The sequence below is a fragment of the Leptonotus elevatus genome, chromosome 16, assembly GCF_054856555.1.
Source record: "Leptonotus elevatus isolate MCC_2025b chromosome 16, RoL_Lele_1.0, whole genome shotgun sequence".
Lineage (NCBI taxonomy): Eukaryota > Metazoa > Chordata > Actinopteri > Syngnathiformes > Syngnathidae > Leptonotus > Leptonotus elevatus.
This window is the reverse complement of record NC_141254.1, coordinates 6,858,784-6,877,932: the sequence shown is the minus strand read 5'-3', so window position 1 is coordinate 6,877,932 and position 19,149 is coordinate 6,858,784. Positions and strand designations below refer to the sequence as shown.

General features: G+C 41.9%; 2 protein-coding genes across 5 annotated transcripts in view; one reads left to right on the top strand and one right to left on the bottom strand.

Annotated features, from left to right (window-relative positions):
* Positions 1 to 3,245, bottom strand: part of LOC147160503 (claudin-14-like) — a 4,994-nt gene extending 1,749 nt beyond the window's left edge. Inside the window, exons 1-2 of the mRNA XM_086057851.1 lie at positions 2,909 to 3,245; positions 301 to 567 (exon numbers count right to left, since the gene is read on the bottom strand). The gene's annotated coding sequence lies outside the window, so the exon portion shown is untranslated. The remainder of the gene's footprint in view (positions 1 to 300; positions 568 to 2,908) is intronic.
* Positions 1 to 19,149, top strand: part of clip2 (CAP-GLY domain containing linker protein 2) — a 21,904-nt gene extending 2,755 nt beyond the window's left edge. The window contains exons 1-18 of one of the 4 annotated variants that reach the window (XM_086057842.1): positions 2,374 to 3,471; positions 4,446 to 4,642; positions 7,861 to 8,366; positions 9,295 to 9,419; positions 9,653 to 9,866; positions 11,021 to 11,218; positions 11,288 to 11,391; positions 11,503 to 11,563; positions 12,027 to 12,077; positions 13,116 to 13,421; positions 14,275 to 14,781; positions 14,851 to 14,902; positions 15,142 to 15,225; positions 15,311 to 15,467; positions 15,672 to 15,831; positions 15,938 to 16,126; positions 16,507 to 16,569; positions 16,661 to 19,148. In XM_086057842.1, coding sequence (XP_085913968.1) covers positions 4,534 to 4,642; positions 7,861 to 8,366; positions 9,295 to 9,419; positions 9,653 to 9,866; positions 11,021 to 11,218; positions 11,288 to 11,391; positions 11,503 to 11,563; positions 12,027 to 12,077; positions 13,116 to 13,421; positions 14,275 to 14,781; positions 14,851 to 14,902; positions 15,142 to 15,225; positions 15,311 to 15,467; positions 15,672 to 15,831; positions 15,938 to 16,126; positions 16,507 to 16,569; positions 16,661 to 16,672 — 2,898 coding nt within the window. In that variant the 5' untranslated portion in view covers positions 2,374 to 3,471; positions 4,446 to 4,533 and the 3' untranslated portion in view covers positions 16,673 to 19,148. Of the gene's footprint in view, positions 1 to 2,373; positions 3,472 to 4,445; positions 4,643 to 7,860; positions 8,367 to 9,294; positions 9,420 to 9,652; positions 9,867 to 11,020; positions 11,219 to 11,287; positions 11,392 to 11,502; positions 11,564 to 12,026; positions 12,078 to 13,115; positions 13,422 to 14,274; positions 14,782 to 14,850; positions 14,903 to 15,141; positions 15,226 to 15,310; positions 15,468 to 15,671; positions 15,832 to 15,937; positions 16,127 to 16,506; positions 16,570 to 16,660 lie in introns of those variants that run through there. The other 3 variants (XM_086057844.1, XM_086057843.1, XM_086057845.1) reach the window with 3 other exon arrangements.

Genomic DNA, 19,149 nt, shown 5'->3' with positions numbered 1-19,149 from the left:
ATCAGAATTGGCCTTTGTGATATGTGAAATCTTGTAACGTATGTATCTTTCAGCGTTATATTGTTTAATTTTATTTTCATATATGACTTGTGAAATGTTACATTAGAAAAATATAAAAGAAAAAGTTAAGACACCCTTGGTTAATGTTAACTTGTCACTTGTCTGATTTTGTATCACCCTCATCTTTTTAAATAAAATCACCAATATAAACTTTACATCAAAATGTGGGCTACCTTTCATTTCTATTTATAGTTAAAAACTTGATGCTGTATGAGAGGCAAAAAAAAAAAAAAGACTTACTTTGCACACTGCGTGAATCAGTCGCTCCTGTTGCTGTTGCTTTTTCCAGTAGAAAAATCAAAAAAATTCTGTCCACTTCAACATACTGCGCCTTTGCATCCCGACACTAAAAGTCACTTTTTAAGACTTTTAATGCATTTTCGGAAGCAAGTGGGTTTGCAAGGCAGGACAATGGATGTGTGTGTGTGCGCGCGCGCGCATGTGTGTTCGTGCGTAGCATCCTCATCCTCATCAGATGATGGGTGTCACCACCAGAGCCGTCGCCTCCTGTCAAACACACGCGACAGTTAATGATTCTCTTATTGGCCAAACAAAACAACCTTTGCCAACCCCCCCCCCCCCCCCCACCCTCACCGTACAGTTTTCCTGCCCTCACGCGGTGCCGTAATGAGATTACAAAAAAAAACGGAATAATCCCGCAGTGCTGGCGAGCGCTCCATCCACTGGGTTCAAACACTGAGGCCTTTATTGGGAAACGGAACAGGGACCTTATTATCCGGAAATGTTGCGATGAAAAAAAAGAGTGAAAATAATCATTCATTATTTCTCAAATAACAAGATAAAAAAAAAAATCATTAAATACAGATGAAATAATACAATTATGTCGAATTCGTGAATAAAACATTTTTGTTTGTATGCATACCATTTTTTTGCAACAAATTGATAAAAGCTTTTTGTTTCAGTTTAGGACTTTTCCCTTGGATACATAAAATGCATGGGGAAAAATAATAAAGAACTATAGCCTACTTGAACTTTTTCTTTAAAAAAAAAAAACACTTTCATTTCAAAAACATCAACACGACTTTTTTTATTCTTCAAAACATGTTTTTTTTTTACCCTGAAAATATGCCCTCCCCCCAAAAAAAGCCAACTTTTTCTCTCTAATACAGTGGGCCGAGAATACTGTATGAATGAATTGAACATTCAATTCATTGTGATGCTCCTTCTGGCTTCTAAGGCCACCGGGGGTCAGCATAATGCAGTCACACAGACCAAACATGTGAGAGTAACCCTCAAGGATTCATTCAACTGGTTTCTTCGGAAAATCAAATCTCCTCACCGTTATACCGATTGTATTCCACACCGCTTTTCCTAACCGACTCATCACATGACAGTGAGTATTGCTTTGCTAATGTAATGAAACGCGAAGGTGTGGTAAATTTAACCAGTGGTCGGGTGATATTAAATATTTGTGCCACAATCCATCAAGTAGAACATATTTACTTATATGTCAAAGGTTGGTCAGGTGTAAAAAAAAAAAGAATTAAATATTTCAACACGTTGCTTGAAAATGGTTAGAGACAAGGGCATACTGTAAATGTTGCTTCCTGCAGTTTTGCTTCTTTGGCTGTTAAAGGATTAAAGTTGGGTTTTAGGCTGCACCAAGGTCACTTTCCCTGGCATTTATTTAATTCAAACAACCTTTTCTCTAAGTATTTGTGGTGCATCGTGCTCTGATAGGAATATAAAGGTCCTAAGCAAAAATGAGAATCCAAAGAGGCCCTAATTTTTTTTGCATGTAACTGTGTATGTAGTGAGTAATTGGCTAGCTACCAGATAACTAACTAGGGAACACAACTACCTACAATACATAGTAGTGGTTTTCTTGATAAGTACATTTCAATGCATGTTGTTTGTTTGGTTTTGTAATTTGCGTATTTCATTGAATTATAATCAACGTGTTTTATGGAATTATGCCAAATTTTGATTAGTGCCCCTCACCCTTCTTTTATTACAGTATATAGCAACCGGTCAGTTATTCAACCAACCTGTTTGCAGGTTTTTGCTGACCTCTAGTAGACATGTGAAGGAACTGCACCTAAAAAGACGAGTACTGTACTGTGCAGTGTAGACATCGAAAATGTTTTTTTCCTTTTAATTTGTATTAATCATTTTTTTTTATTAGCAGGTCAATATAATTAAATAACGCCTAAATATATATATATATATATATATATAATTGTAAATAAAAAATTACGGGTGTTAGTGACAAGTCACGTGATCGTTCAGGCCTACAACTGGCCAATCGGGTCGTTCTAAATCTCGCCGGCCCGGAAGTGCATAACGCAATCTTAAAGTTAAATATGAGCATGAACCTCACCACGCGTGGATGTTTTGAGTGTTGACAGGCGGATGTAAGGTGACGAAACACTGAACAAAATCGCCGTATCACGCCCACGTAACAATAATTACATCTTCGCGTTAATGTACCGATTCGCCCACACCAAACTCCGATCCGAATGTCTTCATTTTAAGAGTCAATTCAATTTGGCACGAATTATTTTATGATACACGATTTTATGAAAGCCTATTCAAACTCTTAATTTTGTGTTTTATTTCGGCGTGGGTTTAATACCAGAATGGCGTATTTGGTCAACAAAATGACTGCTTTTGTTAGTGCTTATACTGGATGATAATGGTTGAGCGGGGCACACGTGAAGACTGCGAATGAGAGATAACGTATGGATTTAATGTGACGGTGTTACATTTTTTGAAATTATAATAGTATCGAATTATGCGACGGATGAAAATGAAGCCAAACGTTGTAAACGTAAAGTTGTGACTTGAGTATATTAGCCAGAAGGTGGTGGCGAGTTGAAATCCCCACGTTTTTGATCGGAGCGCGCCATTTGAAGTGTGGGAGGAGGGGGGCAGGCTGTAGTCATCTCATCCGTCCCCCAGGAGGCTCTGCTTCCCCGGCCTCCTTTGTTCCGTCTCGCCGGTGTGGGTTGAGTCAGTCACGGGGACGCAGCTCTAAGACCCCCCAACAACAACAAAAAAAGAGGAGAGAAAAAAAACACCGCTGAGAAAACACCGCAGGAAAGAGGGCGAGGGGAAGAAGAGCCCCGGAGGAAATCAGGAAAGACGGGCGGCGCCTTTTGGGAAGAAAGAAAAGTTGCTTCTGATGCGTTTGGTGTCGCGAGGAAAAAGTCGGACAGACGGAAAGTGAGGTGCGAAAAAGACTCCTCGGGGACTCTTGCTTTTTGATGCTCGCTTCCGGGAAGCTAAGTGCTAACCGGTTGGACGTATCCACGCGGCGGACTCTCCCTTTCTGCTACCCTAAGCATCCATATTTGCATCCCCCCAGCCCAGGGAGTGGCATCCTCCCTTTTGCCTGTGAGGAATATTCCAAGTGGCTCCCTTTATATCTGGACCCTTGTGTGACTCAATGTGAGTATTTATTCTGGGTTTTTTCCTTTGTTAAATGGAGGTGAGGTGTTTTTTTCTTCCTTGCCGCAGTCTGTGGCTCACAACAATGGATCAAACTGAATGCATTTTTGTGGAGGTGCGCATTACCCCCCTCTCCATCCACCCTCCTGGGCACTATCAGGTGCAGGCCTCAAGATGGTGGAGGCTTTCATTTGTAACAATTAGCATCATCCTTGACCCATTTAATAGGCCTGCATGTGTCAGCCATCACCACATGCCACAATATTAGGGACTCGGGGGTGGGGGCGATGATGATGATCATTTTTAGTTGTGTACCAACCTCTTGTGTGTTTGTTATTAGGCTGGAAATTGCAGAAGCACTGCAGTGCATCACACTGAGAGGTGCTTGTAATATTTTGGGGGACTGAACCAGAGGAAATATGAGAAAATGGCAGATTATGGAGCAGTTAGGATGACTTGCATGGAAATCCACAATATAGGAAAAAAGTGTGCTCTCATGATGAATACATTATGAGTTTTAAGTCAACACTTGATAAAATAAATCGTTTTACAGAATGTCATTGTAATACAAGGAGAAATGTATAAGTTATGTGGAAATAGTTACAATTTTAATTTTGCGAGTTAAACGACATCATAAAGTCATCATATTCTAAGAAAACGATTGTACTTGTAAAAGGGGGAAAAATCGTTTTATGAGAAAGTTGTAATACCGTTGAAGAGTTGTATTAAATTGACAACTAGCTATTGATGATTGTTAGCCTGCCTTGATCTATTGGCTAGCTTTCTATAGCTAGCTAGCATTTAACAACTAACTAGCTGTAACATTAAAAACTAAAACTGTCATCTTCATCCAAGCGTTTAAACATGTATATTTCAGTGATGGCCACTAACGTTTATTTCTTGCTGTCTGCTTAACTTTGTTGGTTTTAACTCCACTCTCTCTTCCTGTCTCATAACTTTTCCTGCATTTCCAGCTGTAAAGCATGGAGGGAGACGGTCACCACCCCCTGGCTTAGTGCCTTCACCGCCAGCCTTCGCCGCCTTTTTTTTTTTTTATAAACCATGAATATGCTCAAGTCCAGTGGACTGAAGATCCCCGGGCGTGGGGCAAAGCATTCCAGCCCGATGGGAAGGAGCGGAACCTCTAGCTCCCCCGTGCCCCCCAAAGACAGTAAGTCACTTCCTCCTCCTCCTCATCCTCCGCTGGGAAATAAAAGAAAAACGTCTGGTCGTCATTTCTGTGGTTTGCACTGTTTACTGACTCACAGCTGTGCTATGTGAGGCTATTTCGCGGAATACACATGATGCGCGCTACAATGGTCGTCTTGTTATATCAGCGTAATGGTCACTATCGTAAAACCTTTATTAACTGTACAGGCTGGTTTTTTTAGTAACATTTTACTACCCTTATAACTTTGGTTATTGGTTCTTTTACAGCATAACCTTTTTAACATCAATTTTGTATCCATATAATTTTTGTTTCAACAATGCACTGGTTGACAGAAAAAAAGAATAAACTTTTGGGCATGGGCCTGTCTGGTCTCCGCAGCTCCAGTGGTGCATGTGCTCCCTCTAGTGGCATGCTAAACAATCACTGCCAAGTATTAGTCGTTTTTCACAGAGGATAAAGAATATATGCCTATGAGTATTACAAACATCTGTTAAAAGGTTCTAACACTGTGAAGTTGATGCTAGCATTGTTAGCATGTCTTGTATTTTGTAATGCGTGTTACCATTAAGATAATAACACAATCAATCAATAACACAAATAACACTGTATTTTGATTGACATTTTATCCAAGCTCACACAATTTAGTCAAATTCCATACAACACATTCTTGGGGGCATTCGGAAAAAAAATTCAAAGCCTAATGTTCGCTAAGATTTAACCGCTTTGTTCTCAATCTGTCCACCTGCCCTTCATAAATTTCTGAAAACTCAGTTTGCTAGCTTTAAACTAGCAAATAAACAGTAGAAAACGTCGCCGGACTTAACGAGACATTCGTGAGAATTTCGACTCCCAAGTAGCGCCTTATAAATCACAGCTTGCTAAATGTAAACACAGCTGCTTCCCACACGTTAGCCACTGAATTACAGCTTTGATGTCATGTTAATATCGCCGCTACATCACATTCAGCCATGTTGACATTGTAATTATGGCTGCTATTTTTAAAGATGGGTCCCATTGTGTCGTTTAAATGATGATAAAGTGCTAAAGTGATTGGCGACTAATCCCACAGGGTGAGTACATTTTGTAAAAAGGTTGGATTGTATATTAACAACGCTAGCTGACGTTAGCTTCCTGCTTGATTCCACAATCCAAAAACCTGGCATATGAGACTCAGTCCCAGTCAAGTGGACCACGGAATACTCCCATATCGACTGGTTTCTCAAGCGGATTCTCCTCGTGCCCTTCAAGGGGTCATTTTTTTCCCGTTTGTGTCTTGCCGCTTAAATTGCGTCACGTCATCACGTCACTATCCTCAGTTAGGGATCAGAAAGATAATCCATGAAATGTTGCATGCGGCCTCACATCTGTTCGCGACCTGGGATCTGTGGACGAGGATGTAAACAGGACTATCGAAATGTGCTACATTACCTAATATGAAAAAAATACACCCGCCCGCACCCTGATGTTCCTCAGGTAATCTCAATTTAGTGTGTATCAAAGGAGTCCAAATGATTTTGGATAACTGAAAGGGTCATAATGTTTTGTTTTTTTTAACTAGTGTTTTATTTCCCAAATGAAGAATGGCTCAATCGCGACAAAAAAAACCAGCCAGCTGTGTCATAAATAATTCTCCAACGCGATCTTTAGTTCGGCCCCCATTGTAAATAACCGAGGCGGGCAAGAGGTGTGTCTACTGTCAACGTTGGGAGGCGAAGGGAGTTCTGTGGAGGTTTCATTGTGTGCATTGGGGGGTGGGGGGGCGAATGGCGGGTTTTCACATTGCCCGAGCACAATGGTCAAAGTGGAGGCTTGTGTTGCCACTCTTGGCTCTGGGTTGGCTCCCTTTTTACACGAACGTGTCGCCTTGGCAACACAAATCAGGGCTGAGCCAAAGGCCTGGGTTGGATGGTGACCATTTCCTGTTTTCTTTTCTATTTATAAAGTGGTCCTCTAACCTCCTCATGGCCCCAATCAGCCTTAAAAGATGGTTCTTGACACTTGACATGTCCGCCTCATTTTGGGTTGATTAGTGGAACTGGTGTCTTGCGCAATTTTTTTTTCTTCTAACTCTTAGGGGGGCGCTAGTGAGTTTCTTTGGATGGGTTTGAACAGGAAACACACTTTGAAAAATCGATGACTGACTTGTCAGCCATTTCCACAATAACAGCAACATATGGCAGCAATTGGGGCATAAAGCCCCAGCAATGGGGCCACAAAGCCTCGGGCAGGTCTTCAACTTGGGGTGGTTTGGAGACGGCAGCGAAACACACGCTACACATGGCCCCACTCGTCTGTGTTTGAAAATGGCAAAGAGTAGCCGGTTTAATCGCAGATGCGTCTTGCTGACCCACTTTTTCGGCACCAATTAGAGTCACCCTTGTGCTGCGTGCTTACACACACAGATTGCGTTTATTGCCGGCACGACACGGTCAAAGGGGATTGATGAGGAGAGGCGCACAATGTCTGCACTGTTAAGGACACTGCTCGGTGTAACGCATTTCCTCAAATATATGCAATGCAAATTTTTTGTTCAACTTTGGCTCCAGATTGTCCCCATATCGTCGCTGCAGAGAGTAGAGTGCTTTCTCTAAAAATAAATGCCTTACTTTAAGTAAATGTCAATTTGCTCACAACAACTGTTTAAAAGTTCACACAGTGGCTCCACTGTAAAAAAATAAATTCACCGTAGATTGCATTTTTCATTTCGTCAAATAAATGCCTCTTCCGAAAAAGACACCTCAGAGTGTAACACTTCACCATCTGTCTCAGGATATCATCATGTCTCACTTTAACCTTACAAGTAAAGGACTCCTCAAATAAATGCCTGACTTTTAATAAATGTCCCCAAATAGAAACCTCAAAATTGACAAGCCTGACTACCAATTTATAGATATTAGCAGGCTTCTTTTCAAATGAATGCCTTGTTTTAAATAAGTAATCGACTTAATGGAAAATGAGGATGGGCTAACAACACTGCTTATAAACTTGAATCTCCTCTGTAGACTCTGTGCATCAATTAGTTGCAGAGTTTGAAAAATAAACACCTCTCCCTTTATCAACGCCTCGGGGAGTAACAATTCTGTTGACCAAGCTACACTACGTGCAACAGATGTCACGCTTCAGTTATGTATCCTCCATCTGAACTCCTCTGAAATTGACGCCTCCTTCAAATAATTCACCTGTTATAGTGGACTAATTGTTATAAACTTTGTCTCCAGATGCTCCAGTCAAGCCCAGTACGCCGCCCAAAGTGTCGGAGGAGGGCGACGAGGTGGCGGGCGACTACACGGTGGGCGAGCAGGTGTGGGTGAACGGCGTCAAACCCGGGGTCATCGCCTACCTCGGGGAGACCCAGTTCGCCCCGGGCCAGTGGGCCGGAGTCATCCTCAACGACCTCCTGGGCAAGAATGACGGCTCGGTGGGCGGCGTCCGCTACTTCGAATGCCAGCCCCTGCAGGGCATCTTCACGCGGCCCTCCAAGCTCACGCGGCAGCCGGCCGCCGAGGGGAGCGACAGCCTCTCTGCCGAGTCCCTCTGCGCCCATAATCAGACCCTGCAAGGTGGCGGCGGCGCCCTCGTCGGGCAGCGGGCAACGGCGCCGCTCCGAGAGGGCCTGCTCAACAGCGCCATCAAGACGGGAAACGAGTCGGGGTCTAACATGTCTGACAGCGGATCTGTCAAGAAAGGCGGTGACAAAGACCTGAGGGCTGGAGATCGCGTTTTGGTGAGGATCAACGGATGGATTGGCCTAAACTAAATTACTAAGAATAAATATCACAGTATTACACCAAAAATATTTCAATGATAATTATCAAATTATAAGGGGAGGTTTTTTTTTTTTAATAAATGGCACAAATATAAAAAAAAAGAAAATACAATTTACAACAAAAACAACAACTATTGTACAATTTAATAAAATACATTAGATAACAAATCTTTTCTTATTTTATGAAAAAATAGTGGTAAATGTATTTGAAAGTCTAAAATATTTGATCAACATACAAAAGTAGTAGAAAAATAATCTTAAGTATGTATTTTAATAAATATTAAATCAGAAATTCTAAATAAAATTACAAATATTAAATGAAACAATATTAATGATAAATACTAATAGGAAAAAATATCTAAAAATGTTGGAAGTACACAATTAGAAATATCAGGCCATATAAATAATGATTACAAAAAATACAGACATTTTAGAAAGTAGTTCAAAAGTGTATTTTTTTTTTGTTTTTTTATCAAACTGGTAGAATAAAAATGCAAATATATTATGAAAAAATGACAAAAACACAGCCATCCTGCAGTTACTTTACAATAATTTTAATGAAAAATAGCCAAATATTAGACAGAATATGAGGGGGGGAAATGAAAATATTACAACATGCGTGTATTAAACAAAAAATAAAAATTGCACAAATGCTTTTTGCATTTTATGTTCTTATTGCATTTTATTGCAGTATTTGGTAAAACGTTTGTTTTTCTTTTAAATATTGTATTTTTTTCCTAATTAATTTCTTTCAAATATGTTTGTACTTTTTTTTTCTATAGTTTTGCTTCCTTTAATTAATTTCATCATTTGAATTAAAAGATTATTTGACACAAATACAAAAACAGTACAAACGTTAATTACAAAAAACATCTCTCTTTGTCAGGTGGGAGGCTCCAAAATGGGTGTGATTCGCTACATAGGGGAGACGGACTTCGCCAAGGGGGAGTGGTGCGGCGTGGAGCTGGACGAGCCTCTGGGCAAGAACGACGGCGCCGTGGCTGGTACAAGGTATGCACAAAACAAACCCCACAAACTACTGTTAAAACTGCTGCTGACCTTTGCTCCCACTTGGTCTGTTTGCACTAAAATGGCCGTTTCAAACCAAGACATGATCGGAAACTAATCGCCAAACAGGGGTGGGGGTGATGACTTAAATTCCTGATTGGGGCGTATATATGCTCCACTACTGTAAAAAAAAACAATATAATTGTTTTCAATTTCTTTCCGCCGCCGTGCTGCAGATATTTCCAGTGTTTCCCAAAGTTTGGCCTGTTCGCTCCCATCCACAAAGTGATCCGCATCGGCTTCCCGTCCACCAGCCCGGCCAAGGCCAAGAAGAGCAAGCGGGTGGCCATGGGCGTGTCGTCGCTGGCACACAGCCCCAGCAGCTCGTCCATCAGCTCCGTCAGCTCGGTGGCCTCGTCGGTGGGCGGGCGACCCAGCCGTGCCGGCCTGGTGAGATAACACCCTGGTAATTAGGAATGACTCCACGGGATGGGACTCGCTCGTCCCTTACTTCTTGCTGATAAAGCATCCGTGTCTTAAAAACAATCAAACAGGACGACATTGCATTGATTTTGCTCAGCGGTTCACGCCCCTTTTTTACTTTGCTTAATTGCTGGCAGCCTTTGTGATCAACTTTATTCTCCGTCAGTCGTAAAGATGGCAGCGTAAGCAAGAATGCTCGGCTTGAGTGATGGGGAAGTGTCCCCCGTGATTAAACGACATTGATTCTGTTGAAATACACTTGGCAGAAAATTCTCCTTGAAAGCACAACAAATTATAAAAGTGCCAAAGAATGTGATGTAAATCAAATCAATGTATTTGTATTTTTTGTTTTTTTCCCCCTTTATGTTAAAAACAAACAAATATTTGAACAGGTTAATGGAGATAAAAATCAATCTTGTAAAATAAAAAAATGTTTTTATTATTTTTATAGATATTTTATTTTTATTATTTGTTTTGCATTGTATGTAAAAATAAATGCAAAAAGTAAAGATGCGATGATTACAATAAATATTTTTAGTGTACATCTTTTTAAATACCAAAAATATCTAATTATGAAGGTACATGTTTTATTTGTTGTTTAAAAAAATTATCTTAAATTCTAATTTTGTATTGCGTCATTTATTTATTTTTTAGTCTGTGTCATTACCAGCTATTGCATATATTATATGAAAATATTTATATGAAAGTATAATTTAAAAAATGTATTCATATTTTTTGTCCTAATGTGGCATACAAAATCTATTACAGCAATCATTACTGCCGTAACATTACACATTTAAATGATCCATTATTTATTTATTTAGATAAACAAGAATAATGTCACAAATCAGCAGAAGTCAGCTTTATTGTACCGCAACATGTCCTGCGTTGTTAGTGTCTGATTATTAAATATTATACAGTACATTTAACCTCTGCGAGTATTCTATTCTGTATACATTAATAATTTACCCCTAAAATATTTAAAAAATATCCCAGGCCAAGCAGAAATGTCAAACACTACCTTCTAGTGGCTACAAAAATACAGCATCTCCTCGTCATCGCCTAATTGTTTTTTTCTTGTCCTTGGCTGATATTGCGACAACGGATTTTGTTCCTGCAAGCTGACGGAAACATCGTCGCGTTACGCCCGCAAGATCTCGGGCACCACCGCCCTGCAGGAGGCGCTGAAGGAGAAGCAGCAGCACATCGAGCAGCTGCTGGCCGAGCGTGACCTGGAGCGCGCCGACATGGCCAAAGCCACCAGCCGCATTTGCGAGGTGGAGAAGGAGCTCAGCGCCCTCAAGTCGCAGCACGTGCAGGTGGGAAACGTTCACTGGATAATGTAGCTTGTAAGGGGACTGTCCAACCTGACCTCATATCCTCTCTAGTACGTGTCGGAGAACGAGGGCGCCCTCCAACAAGTCACAGCAGCGTTGGCTGGCATGCAGAAAGCGAAGGTGGAGTTAGCCAATCAGCTGGAGGAAGAGAAAAGGTAAGATTGGAAGCAGTCGCCTGTTGCTGACCAAAACAGCAGCACTTGGTGTAGCGTGTTGCTCTTATAGTGTGCATTAGCATGTTAGCATAATTCCAATGTTGTTTGCAGGAAGGTGGAGGACCTCCAGTTCAGAGTGGAAGAGGAGTCCATCACCAAAGGAGACCTAGAGGTAATCAAAATTTGAATCATCACTTGTTGCTAGGCAGAATTCCATGGCCACGACCAATGAAAATAACACTTTATGGTCCCTCTGCCTCACATATTAGGTAAAAGACAAGACTGCTGAAAAGATGTTTTTAGCCAGCTAGCATAACTTGTTGCTATGCCAAATTCAAAGGAGTACAGAATTGATTGGTTAATTTTTGATGGTATGTCACTTGTTGCTAGGCAGAACTCCAGAGGCAAACGCAATTATTAGACCTGAAAGTCATGCTCGTTTTTTTGTTACTGCCTGATTAGTATGTTTCTCCAGCCCCACCTAGTGGATGTTGTGGGCACTTCCCCCTTGTCCCTAGTGCAAAAAATGGACTCCCAGCTGTGAAAAAAAAAAAAAACTATTAAAATTTAGTTAAATTAAATTTAGTTAAGTTCCAAAATGATTTAGGTGCAGTAAAGTGTGTTTTTGCCAACAGGGAAGATGCAAGCATGACTCAGCATCCTTGGGGTTGGGTAAGAGGACCAAGGTGACAAAAAATTCAAAAAAACGAGACGTGATCTTGCTTTGGATGCCACATTAACCTTACACACATTTACTATGTTTCCTCTTGTATGCTGTGACATCTTTCAAACAAATCAAGTAGTGTCTTTAAAGTAGAACTGGACTTCTTTTTGGTCTAATTTGTTTCGAGCAGATGCTTGAACTGTAGATGGTCCGCCAGTGGCTGCGCTCTTCTCACAATTTTCCACTTTCTCGCTGACACGTTGCTGTAATTCAATTTGAAATGTTTGGAAAGGGACGCAGAGATTCCTCTCTTTTGGCTGATTGCTTTGCTTGGAAATGACACTTAATGACATTGCTGCCGCTGACTTTCTCAGAAAAATAATGACTGTACTTTGGATTTGTTGACTCTTCTGTGAAATTGAATGTCAGTCCTGTTACGAGCTTGCTTGGTGCTAAATAATGAATTCAAATTAAGTAGAAAATATGTTGTTGTTTTTTACATACTGCAATGCAACAATATTTTAGTAATTACATTTCTTCCAAGAATTATTTTTAATATAAATAAACTGCAGTACTAATAAAAAAAATAACTTGGCTCTAGGCTAAGTTTTAGGTGACATGAATACATTAAATTATGCTTTATCAATAGTATAAAAAACATTTTATAATAAATTGTATTTTTTTTTAAACAATTATACTCATAGAATCAGAGTGAGCATAAATACAGCAAATCACTTTTTATAAATAATATAAAGAAATATATGTAGAATAGATATAATAGAACTTGTGACTGTTTTAATTTTAATATGATATGTCATTTTTTAAATCAATACACAAACATGGGACATTTCATTAGGTACACCTTCCCAATTCAACAATTGTACAAACAACAAAACTGAGTGAGGAATTCCTAATAGACTTTGGCATTGGATCTGGTGTACCTAATGTTGTGGCCATCCAAGCAGGGAGCCGAATGAGTCCACAAAATTGTATTTGTAATCAATGTATATTGTGTTCCTAAATTTGCTAGTTCATATTCCTCTGTTCTTCCTGATCACAGCAAACCACGGTGGAGGAGCAGAGTCGCATCGTACAGCTAGAGAAGGAGCTCAACCGAACCAGGTCCGAGATGGAGACCCTGCGGGTTCAGTTACCGGGTCCTGCCTCCTCCTCCGCCGAGGGGCCGGTACCCGCCGCCGCCGCCCAAGCGCCCAACTCTGAGACGACGGCGGCATTGGCGGCGAGCCAGCAGGAGGCTGAGGCGCAGAAATTGCTGGTGGAGAAACAGAACCAGGAGATCTGCGACCTGAAGCTGAAGGTCCAGCAGGCCACCAAGGAGAACATGGACATGATGGACGCCTGGAAGGTAAGTAGCCAATCACAAGATGCAAGAAAGTCACTTCTGGAAAGGGTTGTTCATCATGTTAGTTGGCTTGTGTTAGCTTTTCGCCATGTGTTGGCATCTGTGTGCCAGTGGTAGCCCTCCATTTGCCATGTATTACCTTGGTTAATTTATCAAGTTATATATGAATTGCATTGTCATATTTTAACATAGTATCTGTAAGCCACATTTTTAGTATCTCTGAGCTATGATTTAGCATATGATCATCCATTCGATGGCCCCTCTTGGTATTTTTATCCGTATGTCAGCCTCTGTTAGCGTAACATCTGTTAGCGTCTGTTAGTCCTCTTTGCTAGTCATATTTTGGCCTTCACTATCCTATCATATACTGGATTGTCCTCTATTAGCTTAGTATTTGTTAGCCACGTGTTTCAGTATCTTTGAGCTTTGTTTTGATTAGTCTTTGTTAGCCGTACATGGGTCTCTGTTAGCATAGTATCTGCTAGCCTTATTTTGGCCTCTATTACCTTAGCATCTTTGAGTTTGGTGTTAGTCTATGTTCATCATAGGTTTTCCTTTGTAAGCTGTACATGAGCTTCTGTTAGCCATCTATGTTTTTAGCATCTGTGAGCTACATGTTCGCAGTTCATTGTATGTTGGTCATCAGCCATACATCTGCCTTTGTTAGCTTAGCATTTGTTAACCACATGTTTAGCATCTGTGAGCTTCGTGCTGGCATATGTTCATCATATGTTGGTCTTTGTTAGCCGCACACAGGCCTCTGTTAGCTTAGCATCTGTTAAATGTGTTAGCATCTGCTAGCCATAAGTTGGTTTGTGGTTTAAATTCTAAAGCATTTTTACTCATCCCCGCCCAGGCTAAATTCGACTCTCTTGTGAGCGGCCACCAACAGTCCCTGGAGGAGCTGAAGGCCTCGTTCTCTGGCAACCAGTCCACCCCTGAGGGCCAAGAGGGCGTCCAGGAGCTGCGGGCTGCCCTGGAGGGCCTGAAGATGGAGCACCAGCTTGAGGTGGAAAACCTCAAGGCCAAGTACAAAATCGAAGCCGCCATCCTCACCAAGGAACGCGAGGACCTTTGCGCTCGCCTCCAAGAGGCCAAGGATCACACCGGTAGGGAGGCCTTGGCGGAGGCCGCCGACAAACTGCAAAGGGCAGAGAAGAGGATGGTGGAGATGGAGGCGCTTCAATGGGAGCGCGACCGAAGCGCCCAGGAGCTGAGGGAACGGCTCGAGATATCCGAGAACAAGGTGTCCGACTACCGGGCATTGCAGGAGGTCAGCCAGGAGGAGGTCCAGAAGCTGCAGGAGAAGCTGAGGGTGACGGCCAATCAGTTGCAGGCCATCCAGACCGGCCGTGAGGCTAACGTGAGTGAACTAGCAACACTAGCATCCGCTGCCTGCTTGACAGTTTTGTGTAACGCTTTATTGTCATAGGTGATCGGCGATAACCACCTTTCCGACGAGAAGCTAAAGCAGAACATAGAAGGTATGACTTCAATTTCGTCCGACAGCCCGTTTAGGGAGCAAACTAGTCTGGCCTAAATTACTGTAATTGCTCCCCTTACTGTTTTGTTTAACAGGATTGTTATTTAACTTTTCTAGTTCAAAGCCAAATCAAACGTTTCTCTAATGTACCCTACGTATCTCTTGTTTCGACTTTTATGACAGCCCGTTGAGTCAGCACAGCAGTTACACCAAAGATGTAAACAATTGTCTCCCTTGCAGAAACCATGGAGAAGCTGCTGAAAAGGGAAAAAGAGGTTTCCACTCTCACCTCTCAAGTTGAAGCCCTCAAATCTCAAATTGGAGGTAAGCCTACCAAACTACGTTACAGGACAGTATTTACTCGACAAACTCGAAATTTTTCCCGCCATTTCCACTTTTTAAATGGCAGTTCTGGAGGGAAAAGTTCGTACGGGGGAAAGGAAGGCCGAAGCCCTTGCGCGGGAGAAGGTGCGCATAGAGGCGGAGCTTGAGTCCATGACCAGAAAGTCCCATGACGCCTCTGGGCAACTGCTCAGCATCAGCCATGAGCTGTTGAAGAAAGAGGGGTATGTTGCACATTTTAGCTTAGCATCTTTTTGTCATATGTTGGCCTATTGTTCTCTGTTAGCATCTGATAGCCAAGTACTAGCATCTGTTAACCACCTGTTAGTGTTTAGTCGGTATTTGTGAGCTAAATATTTATATGTGTGAGCCATATTTCTGAATCCAAATAAGTTTTTTTGGGTGACTCTGTACTTCGTTCACACCAGGAGCCTAAACGAGTTGAGAGTTTTGCTCCTGGAGTCGCGTCGCCACTCTCGTGAGATGGAAAAAGACCTCAACCGTGAAATGCGCAAGGCCGAGTGGAAGGTGAAGGAGCAAAAACTGCAGGACGATATCAAGACGCTACGGGAAAAACTCCTTATGCTGGTGAGAAACCAGGGGCAGCCCAGTACACAATATGGCATTAGCGGTAGTGCAATAGAAGCCACCTTTCCCCGTTCCGTCATATTTTTTTTACGTGCCTTTATTCCAGGGCCGTGAGAGATTCTCCCCAGACCACCGCCGTCATTCGATGCTGGACCCCTCGGCTCTGGACTCTGAGGTGACCCGCCTGCGCCAGCAGTTGCTCAGCACTGAGGACGCTCTGAGGACGGCCCTGGAGCACAACCAGCAGGTGGACCAGCTGGTGCAGGCCATGGGCAAGCATCCGGAGAAAAGCCCGGTAAGGCACTATGTAGTATATTTCCTCAAATAGTGGCCTCCCTTTGAATGGATGCCGTACTTAAGTTAGTTGCCAGGTGAACTGTAATAAATGCCCTCCACCAATGAGAATAATTCTCCGTCCATCAATCAATGGACAGCGCAGCATCTGTCTCCACCCTGGTACAAATAAAAGCCTCCTCTCAAATGGATGCCTTACTCAAATAAAACCCCTGGTACTGCATGCAGCTGATTAAATAAATGTCTGCCACATTTGAGAGAACCCATTAAAGTGAAGTTCGTAAACGTTGTCTTCCGCCCTTATAAAATACTTTACACAAATGAAGATCTCCCCTGAAATTGATGCCTCCTTTCAAATAAATCCTGGTTCTTCATTTTCAGATGCACGGAGCCCACAAATCGGCCAACGGAATTCCCCATCGGGAGCCCAACAGCACTCAAGACGTGCGTATAATTTTTTTTATGGACTTTCTTCCATGGTGTACACCCACCGGTGCTAAAGTATCTGTTTTTGTTGTGGCTGCGGTGTTTTCAGGAGCAGCACTGATACAAGCTGAGAAAACATTAACCGGGATTCTCAGAGGAACGGCCAATCCTGCGACGGACGTATGAAGTTGATACTGTAACCACGCATGGTCGGCGAAAAAGCACCTATTAGCCAGTTGCAGGGACCAAGTCTGTAAATTAAACGCCTCATGGGATTCTTGAGAGAAATTACCTACTCTTGAAGGCTAATTTCTTTGTTCAGTAGCAGGAAGGCCTCGAGTTCAAGAACTTTCCACTGGGTCACTTTTATTTTTTGTTCTTTTATTTATTACACTATGAAATCTACCAATGGACTTGCAGAGATGACAAAAAGATTCCTGTGTTGTTTATGGGATTAGTCGACATGCGAAACGGTCGGCGTCACAAACTGTAAAATTATTAACGAGCATTTTTTGACCGACACTAAAGTGATATTTCAAACTAAACGTCCAAAAACTTGGGATAAAAATCTATAGCGAGTTTTTTATGCTAAAATGAAGCCATAAATTAGCCCAATGATACGCGCCTTACCTCAACTATCCCACCGGAAATAGCAGTTGTCGCGTTATAAACCGCTGTGAGCTAATTGGAGTGACAAATCATGTCCAAGGTACCCCTAAAACTCAATTTCCCATGATGACTCACTAAGCTAAAACCGTTACAAGTAACAGCACTCTTCCGTTTTTCCATTAGTGGCCAATTCTAGCGGGGTCTAAATATTGAGCCAGGGTGTCTTTGGCCCGAGCTTGTATGGGTCAGGACTGTCGATGGAACAAGGTGTATTGTAGGAGTCCGTTTCTGTACCTGGCCTAAAGTCTTCACCGCAAAACTCCTGAGGTAACTGGTTGTACCTGTTCCAGATCCGGAAAGACGCCATGGTATGGTGTCTATGATTGGACTCCTAATGAAGCCCCCAAAAAAGTAGTAGGTATGTCCAGATCTAATCTTGGAACATAATCCTGAAAGACCCACTGTATGATTGGACTCCAATTTTCATAATTCATAAGGACCCACAAGGAAGGAGTCCAGTTGTGTCCCTCAAGTCTTTAGACTCCCATGTAGCTAAGGCCCTAAAAAGTCTAGTTACAGTAAGTCCCCCCCACAGTATCAAGCTATTATATCTCGTACCTGTTCCAGGGCCAAGAGGATCCTGACCCACAGTGTCAAGGGTACAAAAGAGGGGACCAACCCAGTGACAAACTATAGCACCTTTAAAGGTACACCAATGAACATCATAGGGCTACTGTCTACCTGTTCCAGACACCCCCCCCCCCCCAAAAAAAAGCAAAAGTACTAGGTGTGTTCCACAATCTGTAAATGTCGTGCTAAGGTTACAAGACATTGTGCCTTTTCAAGTACACTGATGTAAACTACAGCGCTACTCTCTGTACCTGTTCCAGAACCAAATAAGTATGCTCTCCTGTTTTGGCTTGTACTGGCCCCTACCGTCCAAGGTACCACCCCAGTGACAGCTAATTGTATCCCTTAAAGTGCATGAATGTACACTATTACCGAGATGCTGTCTGTACCTGTTCCAGCGACAAAATTATACTGGCTAAATTGCTAATCTGCAAAAGTCACGGTACCAAAACCAACATATTTGAGGTTCCCATCCCAGAAACAAGGCACTGTACCTCTTCAGGCATACTAATGTATGTACACCGTAGGGCTGTTATGGTTTAAGGGTACATTGTACACATAAAACAACAACTATAAAAGTACATTTCTCTGATTGTGTAGGAACAAGAACACAATGACTGGTGGTTTCTTGGGCTAAAACCTGCCAGCATCCAAGGTCTTCCCACTATTCTCAATGAGGTTCTGATTTTTAGTTGGCCATCAATGGCAAAAGAAGAGATCCACACTTGTACTGTAACAGGAACGCTCATTATCGGGATTACTGCCGCAATGCTTTCCGAGACTGACTCATTAAATATTTACAACCCAAAACGGTTTTATTCTCACTGGCTGTTGCTTCTTGACATTTGCAGAAGTACTTGAATGCAGCTTCAATGCGCCAGAGCAGGAATAGTGGAGTTCTAGGAGTGAAACGTTGGGAATTGGGACTAATTTGTTGTTTTTTTGTTGGTGTTTTTCACTTGGATTAGAATTCATTCATCATAAACATCGCAGTTAAAAAAAAACTTTTTTTTATAAACCTGCTAGTTTGTTATAGTCATGGTTCATTATTATTATTATGGTTAATTTTAAAAACACTCATAGCAATTTTATTCCTTTTTCACATGGGTTTAGCTGGTTTTACATCATATACTGTATACATGTTTATTTTGTTTTTCCACTTTAAAGGTGGGGTCTTAAGTTTTCACTCAGAAACATTTCATAAACACTGAATCAACACCTCTGGCCTTCTGTTAATGTATGGTGGTGATTTTGTCATTAACTTCCCCCCCAGCCTGTATTTTGCCATTTTGTTGTGTTTTGCCATACGTGTCTGGGCGGAAAGTCAATGTTTACCCCTCCAGCCAATCACAGTGTCGC